At 36.4% G+C, this 17,324-nt stretch overlaps 1 protein-coding gene across 4 annotated transcripts in view; it reads left to right on the top strand.

The window, feature by feature from the left end:
- The window catches only part of LOC117996993 (pseudouridylate synthase RPUSD2-like), a 471,791-nt gene extending 454,713 nt beyond the window's left edge, over positions 1 to 17,078 (top strand). For 3 of the 4 annotated variants that reach the window (XM_034985173.2, XM_034985167.2, XM_069500615.1), the window contains 8 exons: positions 8,544 to 8,652; positions 9,333 to 9,444; positions 9,889 to 10,085; positions 10,607 to 10,804; positions 11,469 to 11,567; positions 12,128 to 12,234; positions 14,693 to 14,911; positions 16,072 to 17,078. In XM_034985173.2, the coding sequence (XP_034841064.2) occupies positions 8,544 to 8,652; positions 9,333 to 9,444; positions 9,889 to 10,085; positions 10,607 to 10,804; positions 11,469 to 11,567; positions 12,128 to 12,234; positions 14,693 to 14,911; positions 16,072 to 16,146 (1,116 nt within the window). In that variant the 3' untranslated portion in view covers positions 16,147 to 17,078. Of the gene's footprint in view, positions 1 to 5,861; positions 5,950 to 8,543; positions 8,653 to 9,332; positions 9,445 to 9,888; positions 10,086 to 10,606; positions 10,805 to 11,468; positions 11,568 to 12,127; positions 12,235 to 14,692; positions 14,912 to 16,071 lie in introns of all 4 variants that reach the window. The other variant, XM_034985159.2, reaches the window with a different exon arrangement.
- The last annotated feature ends 246 nt before the right edge of the window (positions 17,079 to 17,324 follow it).

The following is a 17,324-nucleotide window of genomic DNA, read 5'->3' as shown; positions in this document are numbered from 1 at the left end:
TCAAAAATCCTTTCTTAGCGGATGCCTACGTCATAATAGCTATCTGCATGCCAAATTTCAGCCCGATCCGTCCAGTAGTTTGAGCTGTGCGTTGATAGATCAGTCAGTCAGTCAGTCAGTCAGTCAGTCACCTTTTCCTTTTATATATTTAGAATAGATAAATACTTAGAAACTTTTGTTACGACGCAATAAATTGTGATTAAGATTGTACAGCGCTGCGCCTGAAAATAAAACTTCTCTTTCTATCCCGTAAACACTTATCTCTCGCTCTTTCACTCTCAAAAATATAAGATTTACGCGAGTGCCTTCGAAGGGGCGCTGGGATAGGTATATTTTTCGGGCCACGTGACCAAGCGAGCCCGGCCTGCTTAATACACGGCAGTTAGGATTTTATTTTAATTACACAATAAATATTTCCACGCGCGAAATCTTCATAGATTTTGTTGACAAGATGTAAAATCTCATACTAACCCTACGGGTATTTCATGCCCCAAGTTTCAAGTTGAGGCAGAATGTAATGAAAAGGCGGTTAATTTTGAGACAAGTGCAAACTGAAAGTTATAACTCCGTACAAACTTCCGACATAGCGCTCCGAACTTGCGATGTTTGAGTTGTTTAATACAAAAAGCTGACAGACTTGATACGAAACGCTTTTAGGGGACGCTCTTTGAGCAACATTTGGGGGAAACATTAATGTTGTTGCCGCTTTTATAGTAAGATTATTAATACTTACTTACTACAAAATGGGTAGAAATATTGAGTACCTATAAAAAGGTTATTTCAAACAAAAATCATGTTTTATGAAGCTGTCTAAATTAGTTTGAAACTGGACGTCAATTTATAAGCAAAAACGAGTTGTAAACAAAACAAAATGTTGAGCAAACATTTATGCACTACCACGCCGAACACTCCATAAAAGCGAATCGTTTTGATTTCCTATTGCTACTACCGGGACACCGGTCTGTCCGCTCACCATTTGTGTGTGTTGGTAATGGTAGGGCTTAGGTATGAGCGAAGCCAATCGAGCAGCTCAAGGACAACGCTATGGCAATAAGGTGAAAACTGAGTGACGTCAGCGCGGGAGTGCCAGCAGTCGTACCATTACGTTGTGGGTGACGATAAATTGGCGGGGGAGTGAATGTCGTTTTTTCACGTAGTAATAGAACTCAGTGGTACTACGCACTAAATGGGTCATTCCGAATAAAAATCGTACTCTACGAAGCTTAGAAAATTAGTAAATTAGTTTATTATCAAGTTATCCTTGTAAAAACGAGTTTCAGTCCACAATAATTTATTCTGAATGCATCGTCTAGTGCGTAGTACAGGACGTTGATCAAAAGTGATAATAATAGGCCCCAATATAAAACTGGAAGCACAAAAAATCTTGCAAATGGTAGGCTTAAAAACTTCATATATTTATCAATCTCTAGCCTTTCTTCAAGTTTAGGCACGCCAATCAAGATTGGGCCGCGGGCGTATTGAATATATGAGTATAATCAAGGCTATAATCAAGGGTGAGAATAGGTCGAGACCGCTCTGCATATCTTCACCCATGAGTTATTAATTTTACATACAATTTTTATGGATAAGTATTAAGTATACTTATGTATGTATGTATGTAATCAGAAATGAGGATATCCGTAGGGGAACTAGAGTAACCGACATAGCTCAACGGGTTACGAAGCTGAAGTGGTAATGGGCAGGGTACATAGTTCGGAAAACCGATACACGTTGGGGTCTCAAGCTGCTGGAATGGCGACCTTGCACTGGAAGGCGCAATGTCGGAAGAATGTTGGAAAGTTTCACGAGGGTCACTGGGCCCTTAGCATAAAACCTCACCAAAGCGACGTTGATAGAATTCGAGTATCAAAACACTTCTGCGTTAAAATAAAATGGACCTCAGCTATCTTGTTTTAAAGTTCAAGTTTGATCATAAATCTACAGCCAGCGCTCCAAGCAGAAACGTTGAAAAATTAAAATCGAGGCAGTGGCGTGCAGGTTATAGAGGCATAAATGCACTGCTTACCCCCAGTTGTAATAGCTCACTGCATATTTTTCACTATGACCTGCCAGTAAACAGGTTCCTACCTAACTAATGCCTACCCTGGCTTCAAATCGAGGGTACTGAATTTTCCACTTTAAATCAAGGAAATTGAGATCTATTTTACTCTGACGTTTTGTGTTTCGACTTTCGAATTCTATTAACGTTGGTGAGATATATAATTTCATACTAAGCACACTGGTATACTTACAGTATTTCAATTGAATAACTCCACGTTAACGTTGAAGCAATCCAGCTGCTTGACGTAACGGAGTCAGTGAGAAGTCTAAAAAGGACCAAACCTTTTGAGTTAGTGTATAGTGATTAGTGATAGTGTACATAGTGTAAGTGCTGAAAGAACACGTGAACAAAGTGTCATATCTCAAATCAAGAAAGACTAAGATGCGTCAGTGGACAATTTCTTAGTATATAAGATAATTTATAAGTTTAGGTTAAAATAAAATTACTTATTAGTCATACATTAGGCTAGATCGTAATATAATTGAGTAGCTAATTGGCACTCAACAATAAGGAAAAAAAAAAAAAAAAAAAAAAATTGAATAACTCATGGGTAAAGTTATGTGGTGGGATCTCAGGCTAGAAAGATGTTTCTAGAAAAAGGCGAGATGTCTTTATAATTATATTATTTGCATGTTCCAAACACAATCGTGATTTTTATTCAACTTTAGCGCCAAGTGAGTGTCCGTATCCGATTACCTTGATTGATGCTGGCCCCCTCTATGGGAGGTCTCAGTCTACAAAATTAATCGTAAAGTGATGTATGAAAGCAATTTGTTTTGCGAACTTCGATGGTTGGGAGGGAACGGTTCAAAAACAATCACGCTCTTTGCAAATTATTCTTTCTGATAAACTCAAGCTAATCTTTAAAGTTAAACGTATAGGTACTTTTGCAATGTTAATTTAAAAAAAACTTACTTCAACTACCTACTACACAAACTCGGTTCTTACAAAGCTACGAGCAATGGTTTTAGTTTTAAATTCTAAGCTAAAAAAAAATAAAAATAAAAAAATTCTATGGAAATTCTAAGCTACTAGAGTTTAAACTATAGTAGATGATTTATATTATAAACTACCTGCCCCGGCGAACTTCGTACCGCCCTTACAGTCGATTCAAATTTTTAAAGTTTTTGTGTCCGTAAGAACCATCCTCGTAATTCAAGAAATATTATAAAAAAAGAATTAGCGAAATCGGTTTAGCTGTTCTCGAGATTTGCGATTAGAAACACATTTAGCGATTCATTTTTATATATAGATATATCACACCCGGCTTTACTCACGTGTCTAGTTGACGTTAGCCCGACTAGTTTCGAACCCATCCGGAACATCATCCCTGTGAAAAAGGACCCCGGATGGGTTCGAAACTAGTCGGGCTAGCGTCTACTAAACACGTGAGTAAAGCCGGGTGTGATATATGTATAAGCTACTGTTCTTGTTCTGCAATATCTAATAAATCTCTGTTGAACATTCATTCTAACAGACTAAATTATTACCATCAAATTCCATCAAAATAAATTCATTCAATTTAATGCTGACAATGTAAAATTGTAATTAGTAATTGTAGTAATTTAAATCATACCAAAATAAACGCATTTTTTAAATAATAAAATAAGTTATTTTTGTTATATTTTAAGTGTAAAACTGACACTTAATTTAATTTAATGACTGTTAATTATTTTCATTTTAGTAGTCTGCAACAGCATTAGTACCTATTTTTTCAGACTAGATCTTGTAAAGTATCTTCATGATATAAAATCCCGTAGAATAGAGACTTCTTGTTCTTAAAATCCCTTTCTGCTGTGCGTTGTTATAGATCTAAAATTTCACTAACTATGTATTGCACACAATTGGGTACAATAATTGTTTTATCCAGCACTTTGCAAAAATCGAAGGTAAACGAAAAACTGACAAATGTTTTGTAGTTATTGCGTTTTATTGCAAAAAGTCAAAGAAAGTTAAAGGTTCTTCGTTTACCAATCTTTATTCAGATTTATAATTCCGTGGAATTCTGACGTTTCTTAGTGTTACCAGATTAGCTCTTTTTTGTGTAGATATAGGTAGGTATTATTATTATGGAAATGTGATTACCATGATTTTTTAGATTCAGCATTTTTAATTAAAAAAACCTGTAGGTAGATTTTATTTCTTTGATCTGGCATTAAATATCGTCATTCTATTTAGATACTCTATTCTAGATGATTGTGTAAATTGATGATTTTAGTTCTACTTACTTATAGCATGTTATTTCGAAAGATTTCGGAACTTTATATTAAGTTCTTAACTCTAGATATTCTGACCAAACTCATCAATAATATCCATTATTTAAAGGTTACTTATTTTGCCATATTAAATTTGCGAAGAAATATTCAACGAGTTATTAAGTAGGTATACTAATTTCGATGATTCATATTCCTTAATTTGACTTAATATGTTTAGCCTCCTTATTCCTATGGTCTATTAACAAATTAAAGATATAATGAAGTCAAAATGTATCTACACATTTGGCTTTGTATCACCTCGTATCTGTATTTACTATAATAATATTATTTACTTAATTATTATCTATATGTTTACTACAATGTTATTAATAGGTCTACCATTTAAATACCTTCATGGTTTCAAACTATTTAAAGAAGGTTTGATACTCGTTTGATATAAGCTCCGCAAATTGCTTTTGCACTGGAACCATGTCTCATTAACATCGAAATGACGTCATTTTGACGTCAGCCGAAATAAGAATATACCATCACCTCGAAACTTCAGTCTAGTGCTGAGACGTCGCTAAAATGGCGGCCACGCGGATTAGCAATTTGCGGGACTTATAACAACTTGTATGATTTTTTAACAATTGTTGTATTGTTATATGACGCGAACTATAATTTCGCTGATGGTAAGCCTATTAATTGTGTAACGACTATCCGTGGAACAAAGTCGCAAAAAAACTAATACAGAAATTAAATTTCAATTAAAAGATGTATATAATGCTAAAAGGGCAAAGTATCTAATACTAAAGCATAACACCCAATATCGTGATGTTAACAATCACAATTTGGACTTGTAATGACCAAACTCAACATCATAGGGCCTGTTCACAGAATTCCGAATTATGGTAATAGAAATGGTATCTGCTGTGTTGAGACAGTGTGAGCTAATTAAAATTTACTCACGCAAATAATTAGGAAGCACATAGTTATCCCTAGCATTCAAAGCAAGTTTAATGCTATGCTTTGTCTGTTTAGACGAAAACGCGCACTGATGTTTCATTAGTCACCTGCATGGCAAAAAGCTCACGCTCCTTTTATTTGTTTATTTAATTACCTATTTATTTAAAAATAAGCTTCCCGGTATGCTTCCAAATCGCATACAGCAAGAGTTCATACATATTTTTTTAAAATTATGTTAAGGATATGAATTGAGAAGAAGTTTTTAGTATTATGTAAAGATTATGAGATCAGTATTTTTAAATTAACTATCGACGTGGAGTCGTTACGATTTGGCTAATCACTGTTCGTGTTGCTAACTGAGTACAGTGCGAATTAGTGTTGTCATATTATGATTTTATTGACGTTCCATTTATTAGAGTAGCCACATTGTCAAACCCTGACTGATTATAACTAAAAAATAAGGAAATTTATTGTAAAAAAAACTGTTTGCACCAGAAATATTTCAAATGAACAAAACAACTGAGCTAATGCTAATACTATGTCCAGTTGCTGGTGCTGAACAATTAGCCCTACCACTTCTATACCGATTCTGAATTCTGTGAGCGTGTTAATGTAACGTTCTGTCCATGCTGGGCCAGGCACGAGACGCCAGTGCTCGCTAGTCCCTTGCGCATCATACACGTGGATGAGGAGCTTCTCGTGCTAGACAAGCCATGCTCGTTGCCGGTGAGTCAGCGTTGCGTTTGCGTGATACGTCAGGCCCTGATCCCAAAGAGAATTTATAAACTTTGCTACATTATGAAATCTAAAAAGGTCCATCAGATAGTTAAGATCGTGCTACTTAGACTTTTAGTAAAAGAACTTTGTCACTGAGTGATCTAACAAATTCATCAGATACATAAGACCGCTCACTTTCGGAAAACGAAGTAGCAAATCCCTACTAAATGGTCAGGCGACATAAAACAAGTGGCAGGAAGTCATTGGATACAAGACGGAGGTTTGTGGAAGTCCCTTCAAGAGACCGTTGCCCAGAAGTGGATGTATATCGTTTATGACGATAGTATAAACTTAACCATACATGTACTTCTACTGCTGATTTTCATATACACTGCTCCTCCGTAAATATTTACTTAAATACATCGCGGTATTCGTCTCATATTGTTTCACATTCTTGTAACTCAAGCAGCAGTAATATTATTGGCATAACAAGTACCATGTTCAAATTCTCGTGATGTTACCCAATATCAACTAACTACTCCGGCTGAATATAAACGGGAGATCTTTGCAATACCAGAAACTCATTGGTATCTTATTACAATCATATATGGCTGAACTACATCTGATCCATTGTTACAAAATTGTTCGATGACAAGATAGAAAAATCTATGGCTCTAGTTGGGTCCTTCTGTCCTTTCTATCCTGAAATCTATTACGCTTGCTAATATTCAAACCTATTAATGTCTTGTGCTATTTGAATTTCGTAACTTAAGTTAATCTCTTTGGTTATAAAGTTTATTTAGTAGCACAGTTTTAAGTATCCGATTGAGACTTAATAAAATTATTATTGATTAGTTTTGTTTTGGAAATCAAAATCCTCAAAGAATCTCAATACGAAATACATAGTCCGTCAAAATGAGTATTGCAAATCAGGGTCTGACAGAGATTGTGCACACAATGTTCGGAACGTTGAATGCTCCAGAGAATACCGAGAATTTGTGCGCTCTCGTTGAGAACCCCACTTGGAAGTGGTCCAAATCCACAATATCCCCATATATGCCTTGGATATATTCATCCTTCCAGGGTCATACCAAACTCTACGTTTCTATATCTCTTATACTATTGGCCTTTGAGACTTGGATGGACACAAGACGCGATAGCAACAGCACAGACGTCATATTAAACGCGTGTACAATTTGTAATACAAGGCACTGTATAAACCACATCACAAAACGTAGCATGATGGCAATTAGACTGCCTGTCCACTAAAATAGACTGCAGCAGAGATAGATTCAGTCAATCAATTAGATTTTTGAAAGATGACGTGGTAAAGTTATCACGACATCTTTAAAAAAATCTGACGTACTAACGTGATAAAAATTTGATTAATCGACTGATGACACCCTACTCCTTCATCTTTGCGGCGTACTAATTAGGACATTTATTTATTTATTCATATCCAAATTGTAACAGTGAGTAAAAAATCGACAGGGAAGCACTTGTCTCTATAAGAGATCTCTATCAATGGCCCTTTTCCTTCCTTCCTGCAACGTATAGTTTGAGTATCAAGGTAGAAGTGAATAGGCATTTTCGTCACCATTTCTTGCCATCAGGTGTCATTGTCGTCTAACGCACGCCTTTTTACTATAAAAAAGCACTCTGCAGTGTAAATACATTATATATATACAGTCCCTTGTATTACAACTTCTAGGAGCCGCGTTGGACATTGCTGCTTTCTGTCCAAGCCTTTATTTCTCCCTTTAATGTTAATAATTATTAAAGCGAGAATCTAAACTAAGCCATAATAACTAAGCAATAATTCATTAAAAAAATCTAAAACATTACCTTTTACTTCGCACGTTTGGTACCGCTCACAGAATTCTAATGTGGTAATAGAAACGGTATCATCGGTGTCAGTTACGAGACAGCAGGTCGCCGATTTTTAGCAACTTATACAGAAAGAACTTGAAACTACATGTATAATTATGTTAGATTACATGTATTGCGAATCTCCATCTCACAGTTCTTAAGTATGGGTTGCCTAGATAACATCATTTTAGTGATAAGATCGATCTTTGTTTTTAAAATGTTTTTGATACTTTTATTCATCTGGTAAGCAATAAAGATTTTAGAATACACAAATACATCCAATGTAAATTACATTGTAAAGTTATGTAAATACGTTTGTTTTACAATACCGCGCACTGATGTTTCACAAGACACCTCTGTGGTGCTTCTTTACCACTTCTATGTACCTAATTTGAATTCTGTGATACCGCACGATCACCCGCACAGTTTTACTAACACCTATAGATCAATAGGTAAACGCATTATTACTAGCTTCTTTCCATGGCTTTGTTCTTAACTGTATTGCCTGTTCCATTATTGCTTTCTTCATGGCACTCATAATTTCTTAAATCTAAACCATAAAATAAATAAATAAATGTTGCTGTAAAGTTATCAACATTTTATTGACTATTCAATTCAAATTTCAAATCAATGTCCTACATTTTATAGTTGGCTAAATGTAACTATATATTCTTATGTTTTTTGTTTGTTCGTGTAGTGTTTTTTTTTTTAATTTAATGTTACGAAATTGACAGGTGCATCCATGCGGTCGGTATCGTCACAACACTGTAGTATTTATCCTTGCTAAGGAATATAACCTCAAAAACCTCAGGACAATTCACAGACTCGACAGGCTAACGTCTGGTAAGTTTAAAAAAGTCATAGTTCGCACCTTTAGAATTATAGATACTTTCAAAATTTTTATAAGAAAAATAACATTAACACTCTCCCCAGCGCCGTTAGTTTTATAAATTCAAGTGAAATAATAGAAGAAACTATAAAAGTCAAAGCAAACTAAAGAATTAATTGATATCTTTAAGGTTGCCTGGTAGAGATCGCTAATTAGCGATAAGGCCGCCTTTTGTATCTTCCTTCTGTCTGTGTTTTTTATTCTTTAATGTAATCCTTCTTGTGGTTGTGCAAATAAAGTGTATTTATTATTATTATCTTTATTATTCAAGTAGTAAACCTATTTCAATACATAAAACTTAGATTGAAGATCTCAGAAAAATAAAGGATGAATTCGCAATATATAAAAAAAAATTAACGGCTACCGATCGATAGTTGCGAACATAAGTTGCGTATAGCAACCGGCAGGAAATATTGTACATCGACCTTTATGTAGAGACAACGGTTTCGTAGAGCATTGTCTCTGTCATTGAAACCGACAAAACGTCACATAGGTATGAGTTATAGAGACAACGCTCTATGAAGCTGAAACCTCTTTCAAAAGGTCGATGTACAATATTTTATGCCGGCTACTGTACTGATGATTTTAATACTCGAAGTAATAATATTGACTTTTTTACCATCCCTTCAATCAGGTCTCCTATTATTCGGAAGGAGTCCGAAGAAAGCGAGGCAAATGGAACACCAGATCAGAAATCGACAGGTGCAGAAAGAGTATGTTTGTCGAGTCGACGGCGCGTTCCCAGAGTGAGTTTGTTTATTTAGTTCGAATAAATATCATCATGTTTATATTGAATCGCAAAAGGCTTTAAATCTTCTCAAGGGTAAATACAGATGCCTGAGTTCAATATGTACAAATCTTCAATCATATCTTTGTGCGAAAACTTGACGCAGCTTAGAACTTAATTGAAATTGTTAAGAAAAAGGGAATAAATAAACATAAAAGGATTCATCGGAAGAATACAAAATACAGTAGATGACAAATGTAACGTAAAAAATTTAACTAAACCATAAGCTGGTCAAGTTGTTTAGATAAAATCAAACTTTTCAGATAATCTTGTAAGGTTTAGGCCTTTAGAAGACTTTAGATAAAGCTGTTTAGCCTTTAGATAAGACCTTAAGAAGTCTTTAGATAAAGGCGTTGGAGATAATGGATAAAACTGATTTTAACATTTATATCATTGTCTCTAGTGATGAAATCGAGTGTCAAGAGCCGATTGAAGTAGTCAGCTACAAAATTGGTGTGTGCAAGGTGTCGCCCAAGGGCAAGGATTGTTCGACGGTGTTCAAACGTCTAGGGTTCAACACGAGGACGAATACTAGCGTCGTGTTGTGTCGTCCCAAAACTGGCAGGATGCATCAGATTAGAGTGCATTTGCAGTATCTAGGTAAGCTTTTTTCGTCAGCCAATAAACGTCCATTGTCAGACATAGGTATCTTATAAGGTATTTCCACGCGCTGCGGTATTGCGTCGCCTGGATCAGCGATTCCCTGCGAATAAAAAATAACTAAGCGATATTTTCACGAGTTTACTTCTCTAATCTGTGTTCACGAGCAAAGAAAAAATTATAATTTGATAGTTACAAATTTGTTAGGGCAGGTACTTTTGAAACACCTAGATGATTGACCGGACCAAATGATACAAAATTTTAATAAGTACTTACTAACAAAAGAGCTTTCAGGTATTTTGCTATTTTACAATGATAATGCTATTTTGCCTCAAAAACAAGAAAGAATGCAAAAAAATAACATTTTTTAAACGAAACCACAAAATAAAATATTATAATAGTGCTAAAACTCAACAGGTAAAAGAAGCCAAGCACTTCCTAAGGCTAAAATAGTAGACTCAAATTTATTTTTTACGTATTATAATTTATATTTAGATTTTAAAACTGAAAATTTTTCTTAGGTTATCCAGTAGTAAATGATCCGCTATACAACCACCCAGTGTTCGGTCCACTCCGAGGCAAAGGTGGAGATACGGGCGGAAAGACAGATGAACAGCTCGTACGGGACTTGATAGCCATACACAATGCTGAAAACTGGCTAGGAGTTGACGCGGCAGATGATGACTTGCTGTTTTCCAAACCCGCTTCAGATGATAAAGGTAAAAATAAAAATTACGCAAGCAATTCACGAAAAATAAAATCGATTCGTAAAACTAATCCCAATTAAAACAGAAGAAGACATTTTAGAAGTCCTGAATTACTTAAATAAATAGAAGTGTAGGAATATTTTGTTCAAGAAAAACGTCAAAAATGAATACGTTAGGAAAAATAAGGTTTCGTTTTCTATTAATGTTATTAATCAATTTAGTTCAATTGTCTCTCAACTAAGAACAGAGGCAGATTATCTCTAAGGCAAACTAGGCACGTGGCTAGGGGCCCGAGGTTACGAAGGGGTGAGCGCAAACATGTAGAGCTCCATTACCTGGCCTACCTAATTATCACTACTAAGCACTAGTAGCTTGGAGTGACCGAAACTGCCTCTTCTTTAATGTAGCAAAGTGTCATGACGTGATGTTCTTCACTCGTTTACATAAATAGTATAGCTAATCACCAACTACTATGCAATGAGACGATTCCTTTTTTTTTGAAATCAGTTAGTAAAAATTATAATATGGTTGTTAGAGGGGTGCCTATGAGGTGCTTGCCTAGGGCGCTCTCGACATTTAATCCGCCTCTGACTAAGACCGTCATATATTATTCCTTCATTGTTGTCTAACACGATGTTAAATTAGAGGCTGATGAGTTTTCTATTGTCTTTAACAGTTGGTGAGGATGAATGTGATACCGGACCAGCGTCAAGAGAATCTTCACCAAGACTTGAATCACCAGCGCCTGGATTAACTCCATCTACTGTGATGACTCGTAAGCTTTTCTTTGTCTTTACCTAAACGTGATATTGAAACTTGGATTTAAATGGACTTGAAAGATTAATTTTTATCGAAAGAATTCATCTTTCAAATAGGTACGGCACATTTATCTATTGCCATCTAAATCATAAACGTATTACTAATTTCTTGTCTTATAATTATTGCCTTCCTTTGGCCAGGGAAAATACTAGTAAAAAATCAAGCATAGCAATCCTACTATTTTACTGCGCAGATATGTCCGTGTATATTGGTTCACTTCTCTAACAATTCTACTTTTTTCTCCTTGAATTTTTTGATCATACGTCATCAGTGATGCAGCATGTTCTTTTCATCTTCTTTCACCATTCACTAGATATACAATATACATGCACTAATAGTGAGACCGGTTCTATTCTACACAATCTCTAAACTAAACTGAATTAACAGGTCTAAATCTAGTACTATCCTTTTCCGCAAGCAACGTTATAAAAGGGATAGCAATAGATTTAGACGTGTCATTTTAGTTTAGGTTTGAGATTGTGTGTGAATTAGCCACATTGTCGTATTTATGTATAGCAACGCTGGCAAGTCCTTCGAGCGGTGCAGAGGCCCCAATGGAAGTGCCTACGCAGCCTTCGCCTGTAGCCTCACCGTCACTGAATGAAGACTCCAATGACGCTAAGGTAAGTGATTCACACCCGTATTCACAATCATTACTATGAGATCTCACAGTGCGCTTCAGCGCACAGTGTCGGTTCCACCAATCTGATTATTGTGTCACGTCAATTTTCAATAATCTGATTAGTGGAATCTACACTGTGCGTTCAAGCGCAATTTGGGACCTTACGGTAATGATTTCAATATGGGTGTGAATCTGGGTTTCTTGTCATAATACAAGGGTGTTAATTCAGTTTTTTTTGTCCACTTGCACTTGGATGTTTTAATTGTGCAAATTAGCACATTAGCACCACTGTCGACCATATTGAATTTTTGGAGAGAGTGATGTTGCCATATGAATTGTCTTGAAAGATTTTTCCTTAAGTTTATGGCTGTGTTAAACACAGGACGCTTATATTCATAATGCATACAGTGCTAACTGTATTCCCCTTTGCCCTTCAAGTTTAAAACTTGTGCTAGGAGAAGGAACGACATCATGCAATGGCTAGGGTTTGATGAAAAAACCCTACTCATCAACAATTCAGTTTTCAACCCACGCCTTGACAGTTGTTTTAGTGGTTGTGCTTTGCTTTTCGCGGGAATTTTACATCGCTGCGTCAAAAATAAATTTAAATATAACTTTTTAAAGTATAAAACGAAGTGCTCAGCACAAAGTTATAATAAAGCGCCTACCCGGCTTTACAGGCAATAAACTTTGCAGTTCTTTGATATTATACTTTATACTTTGATATTAAACGTTGCCTAGACGTACCCCCGACGTTCCGACTTTCCAACGGTTTCCAATGTATTGTATAGATTGTTTTAGTTCATTCGAATATTGCTATCTCACTTCGATGAGTGATGGTGTCCCTTTCACTCGCCAGAGCCTGCGAAGCACGAACCATAGAGTCAAGATTATTAAAAACTCCCTCCGAAACGTTACATTGTGGTGTTATTGAAATTAATAATTAGTTATTATCGCTCCATAGCAGAACAAGTTGAGCTATAATGCTTTTCGAGGGAATTTTATATCTAAAACTAGCTTCTGCCCGCGGCTTCGCCCGCGTGGCCTACAGGAAACAAATGACATTTTTTTGTCAGAAACAAACATTATGACAACACGACACGGACTCTGAACAGCACCGAATAACACATATAACCTTCCAACCTCCATTTCACTCCTTTAGGGGGGGGGGGGGATTTTCTCATAGTCATTTCTTTGCTCACACCTAACCTCAAGAAAATACCTACTTTCCAAATTTCAAGTCAATTATAATATCAATAATTAAAACTTTCCCATACAATCTTTCATCCCCTATTTTACCACCCTTATGGGTAAATTTTCCAAAAATCCTAAAACACGTATTTCTTCATTTGTGACCGAAAACCCAAATACCAATTTTCATGCAAATAACTTGAAAAATGAGCGACTTTCATACAAACTTCCATCCCCTATTTAACCCACTTAGGGGTGGAATTTCAAAAATTCCTTTCTTAGTGGATACCTACTCTTCACAAAGAATAGACCCTCCAAATTTCATGTCTTTAGGACCAGCGGTTGAGGCTGTGCGTTGATATCTATGTCAGTCAGTCAGTCAGGACTTTGAATTTTATATATATAGATAATTTGAAATATAACTTTTTAAAGTATAAAAAACGGAGTGCTCGGTACAAAGTTATAATAAAGCGTCTACCCGGCTTTACAGGCAATAAACTTTGCAGTGAATACTTTATACTTGGATATTACTTGTTGCCTAGACGCGCCCATGACGTTCCGCCAAACACGCGATAATGAAATTAATAACATAATTTTAAAAGTCATACTTTTTGAAGGCGACGGCTTATTAGCTACTGCAGTGCTATCTGCATTGCTAACTTGGGTTTTCAAACTTACAGTTAGTTCAATTTAATTGTATTATAATGCAGCAAGCTAACCTAGGCCCCGGACTAAGACACTTTTGACATATCGGATATTTTAATTTTCTGCTAATTTTCCATTGCATACGCCCACTGAATACTGAAATGAATATTTCGGTATTCATTTAAATATTTCATTTAGGTCTCTAACCACCGTACTCAGAGTCGCTAATCGTTACTTAAGATTGAGCTAAAACGAGACAGATTTATGTGAGAGATATAGCTCTGCCTCGTTTTAACTAAACTTAAGTAACGATTAAGCTACTCTGAGTACGGCAGTAACTGTGTACTTTTTGTCGAGTACCTACAATATTTTAGCGTTTAAACTATCGTGAGTGATTTCCATTATATACAATATTACATTATGTATCATTATTTAGTTAGTTACTTACTCAATTGCAAATAAATATACTTATTGGAATTTTGTGATCAAGCGATTTAATGAAATTTTGCAAAAAGTGTATTTGGTTTATCGACATAAATTTAACTATAAATAAACCTATTGATGGTATAAACTTAAATGAAGGTTTAAAGTAGGTATAATTAGCAGCTCATATTCTTCCACAGTCAGATAAAGTAACAGTGGCGACGCAGACCGGCTGCTCACCGGCGTCCAGAGCGCCTGCATCTGGCGGCGCAACCGGCGGCGCGGCCGCGGCGACCAACGCTGGCTGCTCGAGCGGCGACGCGCTGACGCCGGACCCGCATTGCTACGAGTGCCGCGTGCGGTACAGGGATCCGCGACCCAGGGACCTTGTCATGTATCTACACGCTTGGAAATACAAGGTGACAGAGATACCTACTGTTCGTAATATATTCTTACTAGCTTATTCCCGCGACTTCGTCCGCGTGGAATACACAAATTTCAAACCCCTATTTTACCCTAATTTTCAAAAATCCATTCTTAGCGGATGACTACGTCATCTGCATGCCAAATTTCAGCCCGATTCGTTCAGTAATCAGAGTTGTGCGTTGATAGATCAGTCAGTCATCTCGAATTGTCGCGTACTATAGATACTATAATAGAGCCTCAATAGCTCAACCGGTAAAGGAGTGGACTGAAAACCGAAAGGTCGACGGTTCAAACCCCGCCCGTTGCACTATTGTCGTACCTACTCCTAGCACAAGCCTGACGCTTAGTTGGAGAGGAAAGGGGAATATTAGTCATTTAACATGGCTAATATTCTTTTTTTTTTTAAACTAAAGGTACCTAAATAATGAACTAGAGCACGAATGTTTGAAAATCTAAACTTCCAACACCAAAACCTTCTACGAATAGGTAACTACAGTTTAGAACCTTTGGGAATGTACGTTTCGTTTGAAAGCGCATATATTTTGTAACTAGAAAGTTAAATCAAAGTAACTTTAAAGTGAACTTGTGATTGTGCAAAAGTATTCCCAATGCAATAGAAAGCAATTATTTTAATGTTGTTTGTTTTAATTGGTACGGGTTTGCTGCAGAGTTAATAGCTATTTTGAAGGCAATAAAATATCTTTAGTAAAACTCGAATGTAAAATAAAAATTAACAATTTTATTCTTCAAATACATGAAGAGGGAGAGCAAGCAAATTGCTCTGGAATGTCTCCAAACACTATACGAGACAGTCCTGTCGCTTTCCGACTCGCGCTCCAGACACAAACACAATCTGGAGAAGGAGAAACAACGCCACGCACAGGAGCTCGTGCGAGTGGAACGTGCTCACAATAAAATAATAACGGAACAAATTAAAGAGTTTAACAAAACAATGACCAAAATTTACACAAAGTTACACAGAGCACGGGTATCCTCTCCGAATGGGAAAGGACAGATTTATGTGAGAGATATAGCTCTGTCTTGTTTTAACAGTCGCAGCTTGAAGCAGTCCATCCTGCCTGCTTCAAGCTGTCCGTGTATGGCTGGTCTTAGAATCGCAGTTTAATTTATTGACGGATTTCCTTTCATCCAGGGTCCCGGTTGGGAGTACGAGACGGAGCTTCCACAATGGGCGACCGTCGAGTGGGAGGAGCCTGAAAGCTCATAGTCACACGTTCTGACACCACTGCGGACGCGCCTCGCCACCAATTTCCACATCTCCAACAGACCACACCAATAACACACTGATTTAATAAAACACTAATCACTTTATAGGATAAAATTTTGGGACCGATTAGTGACGAAAAAAATGAAACTTTTTACGTTTAATGCGACTTTGTGGCCAAAACACAATCTTATACTAAAATGACAGGTAAGGTGGAAATATATAGGTAATGCTGTTATCCCTTTCATAATGCTTGGTGCGGCAAAGAATAGCATTAGACTTAGACCTGTCAATTTAATTAAAAGAATATGTACCTATGTGACGACGCACAACCAACTTTTAAGTGAACTCTTGGGATTCAAGAACTCCATAAGTTTTATTAAGGATGTATTGTAACCAGTTTGTATTGTTCTGGTTGCATCCTGTAAAAGAGGCGCTTGGCACCAATTTGGCATTGAACGGTACGCCTGAACGGACGGTTGCGGTGTCTAGCTACTCAACACAAGCTAAGAGTAAATAAGTACCATACTCAAATCTATACCACAAGAACCTATTTTTGAAGACCATGTTTAAATTTTCAAATAGCGACGCCACTAGAAAAAAGATCCCATGGTTCCTTAGAATGCTCTTTGTATCCTTAGTACTTTTCAGTTTTCTCCTCACTGATCGCTGTCGAAATCGCGTCCTGTTTTAAGAATGAAAACATTTTAAAATTGATATCGATAACAACTAAGTGAACAAAAAAATGAATTTTAAATATTAATAAGCAACAACATGGTAAAAATTCTATTTAATAATTATATAATATCAATTTGTGTACGAATATGAGAAACTATCAAAGAAGTGAGCATTGATATAGTTTATTTTTTCTTCGTTTACTTAAAAGGTAAAAATGACATTTCGGCGTTGTAGAGCGTTGTCTCTGTCACTCATACCTATATGACTATTTTGTCGGCCTCAACGACAAAGACGATGCTCTACAAATCTGCTATCTCCTTCTAAAGGTCGATTACTTTCTGCCGCGTACTGTAGCTTCTCGCTGAAATGCGTAAGAGACGCATTATACCTACGCGGCCCATACGGCCTTGTTATCGCGAACTGACAATGAAATCCTACGAGTGAAAATGCTAACTCCAGAAGGTCTAAAGCGCCGCGAAAATCGCGTCGCTTACATGTTTCTC

The sequence above is a fragment of the Maniola hyperantus genome, chromosome 1 (assembly GCF_902806685.2).
Source record: "Maniola hyperantus chromosome 1, iAphHyp1.2, whole genome shotgun sequence".
Classification (NCBI taxonomy): domain Eukaryota; kingdom Metazoa; phylum Arthropoda; class Insecta; order Lepidoptera; family Nymphalidae; genus Maniola; species Maniola hyperantus.
This window is presented reverse-complemented; position numbering and strand designations above follow the sequence as displayed.